This window comes from Penaeus chinensis, chromosome 7, assembly GCF_019202785.1.
Source record: "Penaeus chinensis breed Huanghai No. 1 chromosome 7, ASM1920278v2, whole genome shotgun sequence".
In the NCBI taxonomy this organism is placed as follows: Eukaryota; Metazoa; Arthropoda; class Malacostraca; order Decapoda; family Penaeidae; genus Penaeus; species Penaeus chinensis.
In genome coordinates this window covers 28042603-28050102 of record NC_061825.1, presented here as the reverse complement: position 1 = coordinate 28050102, position 7500 = coordinate 28042603, and the positions used below count along the sequence as shown (strand labels likewise).

At 41.1% G+C, this 7500-nt stretch overlaps 1 protein-coding gene across 1 annotated transcript in view; it reads right to left on the bottom strand.

Annotated features, from left to right (window-relative positions):
- The window catches only part of LOC125026927 (aminopeptidase N-like), a 19735-nt gene that overhangs the window by 7068 nt on the left and 5167 nt on the right, over window positions 1-7500 (bottom strand). The window contains exons 6-13 of the mRNA XM_047615531.1: window positions 6266-6443; window positions 2208-2391; window positions 1290-1446; window positions 1096-1177; window positions 756-933; window positions 609-665; window positions 355-577; window positions 105-247 (exon numbers count right to left, since the gene is read on the bottom strand). Coding sequence (XP_047471487.1) covers window positions 105-247; window positions 355-577; window positions 609-665; window positions 756-933; window positions 1096-1177; window positions 1290-1446; window positions 2208-2391; window positions 6266-6443 — 1202 coding nt within the window. The remainder of the gene's footprint in view (window positions 1-104; window positions 248-354; window positions 578-608; window positions 666-755; window positions 934-1095; window positions 1178-1289; window positions 1447-2207; window positions 2392-6265; window positions 6444-7500) is intronic.

The following is a 7500-nucleotide window of genomic DNA, read 5'->3' as shown; positions in this document are numbered from 1 at the left end:
TGCAGGAACGCAGGTATATATCTGAAAATATTTACGCCTCAATTATTCACATAATTTCTTTTTTTAGTCGGCGCTTGCACTAACATTTCAGCTCAGAACTGTACCTTAAGAGCGCCATACCCTTTTCTGTTATTAGACAAACACTTCAAGGAACTGAAAATGTTAATGGCCACAGCCCACGGTAGGTAGTCGCTTTCCTTCCGCAAGTATGAAAGTATATTCATGGGGATCTTGTTGTCGAGGTGACCTGAGGCAAATTGTGTCTCTCATTACTTACATATTGATACATTTACAATTACACGAACATGCATGCAATTATTACCTGTTCATCCCAATACAAAAGTATGAACGAACCTACTTCTGCCAAAGCATTGGCATCATCAATGATCTGTGCTCGGTTGATGACGTGGATGACTTCATGGTCGTCCTTCAGCTGCTGGATGAGGAGGCCCCAGTTGTGGTCGTCGTAGTTGACTCTGTAGTAGCCCGTCTCCTGCAGGTTGAAGATAACCCACTCGTCTTTCGGGGGAAGAGAGGTGAGGTTTAAATGCCCCTCGCAGTTCTTCATCCACACCATGGCCTGAGTCTGGTTGAAGTTGGCCTCGAACCATCCACCTGTAGTCGTGTGAGTCTCTGAGGATGTTTTTTTCAGACCGAAATCTTCTCTGAAAAAGAAAGTGAGTTTTTTTTCAGAATATGTTGAACTGATAGGATTGATATGAAGATCTGTCCCTGTTATTAGACGTGATTCTCACCTGAGTGAGAATGGCGCCATCAGCGCTCTGCATCACCTCGATGACGGGGAAGCCCTTCTGCAGCGTCCACGTGTCCATGATCATCTTGATAGAGAGGTCCTTGGCCAGAGCTTTATCCTGGTGGGCGGCGACCGTCAGGTATTCCCAAAGATCATCTTGAACTGCATTGCTGTACTTGCTGAGGGAAAAAAATCCAGTAAATTAAAGATTTAGAAAATAAAAGACCAGAGTAAAAATCAAATCATTTCCACGATTATAACCATAACCACATTATGATGCCTATAGGAGTGATTTTGCTTGATACAAAGAGTTTCAAAGCTCGAAAACTATGAACATATACAAGGCTTTTAAGTAGTTGTTCAGTCCTCTTCTGAAGGTTTCCTCCCCGAGGCAATGCAGCAGCATCCGGACAACAGAGGCTCCTGAGACGTTAAAGGAAAATATGATAATGAAAAAAAAAACAATGACAGATATTTCCTTAACTACAAAAAAAAAATCGTCTCTACTACTAGAACAAACAAATGAATCCGTGACCTTTATAGTATGTTATGGCGTCGAAGATTTGCATGACGTCAGTGACCTCGGTTATGGAAATGCTGATCCTGTGAGACATCTCCAGACTGTCCACAAGGAAGGACCTTTGGAGGGTTCCTCCGACGAAGGTTTCCATAACTTTCCAATCTGGCTTCACCTGGAACAAATTGAGTCCGAGGAGGAAAGAAGGGTGAAAAGATAAATACAGATGTCGGTGTAGGTACTTTGTGCATATATGTGCTTTTGAGTGTGTATGTGTGTGTTTGTATTTGCGTTAGTGTTTATATTTGTGTTTGTGTTTATGTATGTCTGCATTTATGTATGTCATCAATATCTCTTGATTGATATCATATTACAGTAAATAATAATAATAATAATAATAATAACAAGACTATCTGATTTACGTTTTCCCCATACATTATATCCTCAAACATTTCACATCATATCTTCTACAACCCCCCGCCCTCACCATAGCATATCCACATCACTTGCACCTCCCTCCCCCCGTCTTCTTATCTCCGTGGCCCTTACTAACAGAAAAATGACAAAATATGAAGAAGAATATGCAAACAATAAACAAAAAAAAGATAAAATAAGAAGAAAAAATATACAAACAATTAACAGGAAAATTACAAAATAAGAAGAAAAAATATGCACACAATTAACAGAAAAATATAAAATAAGAAAACATATGGAAACAATTAACAGAAAAAAATTCAAACAAGAGAAAATATGCAAACAATTAACAAAAAATATCAAATAAGAAAAAATAAGCAAACAATTAACAAAACAATATCAAATAAGAAAAAAATATGCAAACAATAAACAGAAAAATATCAAACAAGAAAAATATGCACACAATTAACAGAAAAAATAACAGAATAAGACGAATAAAGACGCAGGCAGCACACAGCCTACCCGATCCAAGCCGACATGCCCCATGTATGTGGCAAAGCCTTCGTTGAGCCAGATGCCATCCCACCAGGCGGGCGTCACCAAATTTCCGAACCAATTATGAGCCAATTCGTGGCCTATTAGGCTCCCCGTGAATTCCAGGTTCTTTGGCAGAGTCGCGTCGGGGTCGGAAAACAGATAGGATTCTCTGTTGGGAAGCCAAGAAAGGAGGGTTATACGAAGCTGTTAGTGAAAATGTTTTCTTGTGTGGGGGCGTTCGGGGCTGTGCTGAATCAAAAAGATTGGCCAAGTTGTCTGAAAGCTTCGAGAGAGAGAAAATGAGTTAGTGAGTGAGCGAGAGAGAGACAGACTGACAGACAGACAGGCAGCCAGACAGACAGACAGACAGACAGACAGACTTAATATAAACACCTCCCCATAAATGGTTACTCAAATATATCATCACACACACAATACGTATATGTCTATATGTATATAAATGTGTGTATGTATATGTATATATATATATATATATATATATATATATATATATATATATATATATATATATATCTACATATATGTATAAATATATATATATATTTATTTATTTATATATATATATATATATATATATATATATATATTTACATATATGTGTATATATATGTAAATATATATAGACATATATATAAATAAATATATATATACATACATATATATATATATATATATATATATATATATATATATACACACACACACACACACATACACACATATATATATTTACATATATATACACAAATATATATACATATATACATACATATATATAAACAAATATGTATATATATGTGTATATATATATATATATATATATATATATATATATATATATATATATATATATACATATTTGGGTGTATATATATTATACACACACACACATATATATACACAAATATATATATATATATATATATATATAGATATACATATATGTACACACACACACACACGTACATATATATCATCATCATTCATCATCATTGGGGAGCTAACGCCGGCGGGGGCGCATAATCGCATCCACCATCGCTTCCACCTACGAGGATCTCTCATGGCGAGCTGCCAGGCAGGGGCCGGCCCATTTCTAGCTTCTCATGACAGTTTTGATCGATCTGCCCAAGCCACCTTCTCGGTCGTCCCATAGGCCTCCTCCACCCAGGGTTGTCTTGGACAGAGACAACCTGGTGGGCAGGATCATTCTGTGGGAATTGAGCCAAGTGGCCGTATGGCCTGAGTTGGCGAGCGCGGATTGTGCAAGTAACAGGTCCTGTACCGGTCTCACGGTGTAACCGTTGGTTGGACACATGGTCCCGCCAACTGTACCCCATGATCCGGCGGAAGGATCTGTTACAAAAGGCATCAAGACGAGATTTCAAAGCACAAGATAGCATCCAGGTTTCACTATCATATAGTAAAACTGGCAGTATCAGGGCCTTGAAGACACTGAGCTTGGTCCTTCTCCACAGGTACCGGCATCTCCAAATACTTTTGTCAAGAGATTTTAAGACCCCTGCTGCCAGGCCAATACATCTACTGACTTCCTTGTATGACAGCCCAGAGTCATGAACTGCACTACCGAGGTATATAAAACTCTCTGTGACTTCGATGTTTTCACCGCAAGCATGTGCAGACTGCACAGGGTCTCCTAGTAGGCCCCCAAAATCTTGAATCTTGTCCAGCAGACCTCTAGCCCCAGGGGTTTCGCTACATTGCTAAATGCATCAAGAGCCGCCACCAAGGTTTCCAGAGATTCAGATAGAATGGCAACATCATCAGTAAAGTCAAGGTCTGTAACCTTGATATTACCCAGAGTTGCTCCACAGTGACTTTGGACAGTAGCTCTACCCAGTATCCAATACATGCAAGTGTTGAAAAGTGTGCAAGAACACAGCCTTGCCTCACACCTGAACTAACAGGGAAGAAGCTCGGAAATCGAACCCCTGACTTCAGTCAGGGAGGGTGGATCCTCGCTGATGGGTGGGACTGGCAGAGGAATCTCAACATTACCCACATCCAAGTTAACTGTTGGTGGATCAACCTCATACAACTGCTCAAAATACTCAGCCCAACGCACACGCACCCCATCAGGATCTGAGGTTATGTGGCCACTTGCTGAGGGGACTGCAGTTGTCTGTGAGGAGGGCTTGGAGTTCAGCTTAATCACGGCATGGTAGGCAGGACGAAGGTCCTGCGCACCAGAGAACGCACGACAAGCGTTTGTGACTTCCAGTGTCTCCTGCGGGATGGAATTCTGGCTTGCTCTTGGGCGTTCACCAATCGATTCATGGGCTGCATCAAAAGTTTCACACTAGAAGGTGTCCCACAGAAGAACAGGGTCCAACAGGCCCTTGAGTCCTGTGAGACGACCAGAGATAACTTCGGCAAACCCCGGGCACACTCATCCTCCCTCAATCTGTCCAGATGAAACACCCTAGAATGTTCATTGGGGCGACGGGGGGTTCTAAAGTGGACCTGGAGAGTAGCCACAACTAATCTATGATCAGTTCCACAGAATTCAGCACTTCGATACACCCTGCAGTTCTTCGAGAGCTAACAAGGCTGTCATCGATCTCCTTGGCCACACTACTCGTATCACTGTACCAAGTCCAACGATGCGGGTCAGAACGTTGATAACAGGAGCCAGAAATCCTCAATTTCTGGGACCTAGCAAAGTCACGGAAAAGGAGGCTATTCTCGCTGCCAGCATCAGTTCCTGAGCCATGAGGACTGACAGACATCTCGTAGCCAGCTCGATCGCAGCCAGATACCACATTGAAGTCACCCAGAACAATATGAACATCTCGCCGAGGACAGCTGTCTGTCATAGATGCAAGTTTGGTGTAAAGCATCTCTTTCACCTCAAGTTTATATACATCTGTAGGAGCGTACATAGCAATAAGAGACATGAAGCCAAATGAGAGCTTCAGTCTCAGTACTATAATACGCTCATCGACTGGAGTGACCTCTACTACCAAGGGTTGAAGTCTGCTGGAGATGGCTATGGCTACTCCCTGGAGATGGTGGCCATCGCTGCGGCTCGACCAGTAGTAGGTGTAGCCACCCACACTAATCGTGCCGCTGCCAGGTCTTCTCACCTCTGAAAGAGTAGCCACCTCAACTCTCAGCTGCTTCAATTCCTCGACAGTAATGGTAACCTATCGTCCTGTCCCAAGGAACGGACGTTCCAAGCCCCCAACCTGACAGCCTGCCTAAGGTCTAACCTCAGGCATTCACTCTGAGTGGGCGCCACCTCTGTCACCCCTACCGACGCCGCCCCATATAGAGAAGGTTGGCTGGTTGTAGGTCCCATAATCCACCTGCAGGATTCCCTAGGGCTTTCCCCCACAAGCCTGACGCCAGGTTGACAGCCGCTGGGACCCAGATGGGCTGACAGGTAACCCCCACTCCCAACCCGAGACCCAGCGGTCGCCAACCCAGAGGGACCCACAGCCCGCTGTACTTGCTGGGTGGGAGGGACTTTAGCCTCCGTACCTTTAGGGTTTCCTGCTTCTCTAAAAGCCTCCACAGTTCAGGCCAAGGACCGCAAGGTACCTAGTTTCCATGGGTGGCCATGAAAAGGCACTGCAGAAGTCTTAATGATGTAGTGGCTATGAGCTGGCAGGGTAGTCTTATGCATAGCTGCTCCCTTTCCGCACCAGGCTAGCCAACGGTGGTAGCTGTAAGCGAGAAGGCATGCAAAGCACTTAACACTATCTAGGCTATCACACCATCGCTTCACATAGCCCCTGAAGCACCCACCCATATATATGTGTGTGTGTGTATATATATATATATATATATATATATATATATATATATATATATATTTATGTATATATATATATTAATATATATATATATATATATATACATATATATATGCATATATCTAATGTGTTTATATATATACATATATATGTATGTATATATACATATATATGAATACATATATACATATATATACATTATATACATATATGTATACATATAAACAAATTATATAGTATCTTTACCCGAAGGTGATGAGGCCCCAGTTCTCCATGCCAGGCACAATAGTCTGGGGCAAAGCAAAGATGTCTAGCTTCGGTAGCATGTAAAGGGAGCCGAAGTAGTCCTCAAAGTAATGCAGAATCTTGGGGGCGACCTCGCTTGCGTAACTCAGCTGGTCCGTTCGAGTCTGGTGCGCAAACACTGCCACGGAGGAAACTGTGATCAGCCACTGATTCTGCTTTGTCGATAGCATGTATGTGGGTTACCTACGAGGCTTACATATAAACATTCATGTGTGTGTGTGTGTGTAAATGTATGTATGTGTTGTGTATATATATTTACATATACATATACATATATGCACATACAATATAAGAATAATGAGAACTGAATCCGACTTACTACTATTACTTGAGGAACTCTCTTTCATTAAATAGGATGTTGTAGGACTCTGTGAAGTTAGAAGACTATGCAAAGAACAGAAGATACTAAATGGATACGTCCTCTATTGGAGAGGTAAACCCCAGGGCAGCAAACAGGAATAAGGGGTAAGTTTCTTAGTTCAAAAACGTTTAGAAAAGAGAACCGAAAAATTATACAGTATAACCCATTGCCGCCGGGGAAAATGAATACAAAATGGGGAAAATGCTGTGTTTATTTTTACATTTTTGTGAAATGTCTTTGCACATAGATGGCTCTGCTAGTGCTTAGTCACAAAGGAGTCAATTAGTAGATCTTGTGACCTTAGCAGATTTCACCTTCCCTTGAATTGGCAGGAAAAACGTATTTTTTACTAGTGTTATGAATATCGATGGTGTTATTTTCATTATAAACATTATAATTACTATAATGTTATAAACATTAGTAACAGAAACATAAGATAACGTAAAATATTTTCGTAAATCAAAGAAAAGGGCAAGCGGGCGAGACAGGCAGTACTCATAAGAATACATTCTTCGAAAAAAGACTAGAGCAAAGGTGAATATGGAAGTCGCCATCTGATACTAAAAACGAATTTGACTTCATAATTTCGATATTGTAAAAAAAAACAATGGAATTACATCTCAGTAGGGAAAGGAAGAAACTCATACGAAAACTGTAGCCAAACTTAACTAGCTTGAAGACCAGAGCGACTGAATTTAGCCTTAACATCCAAAACAGATATTCACTATTCAGCGACGAAGATCTCAACATTGAAAAAAAATCAATAAACAGTTCAACGACATAATAAAGGAAGCTGCACTTGAAGTAGGGGGTA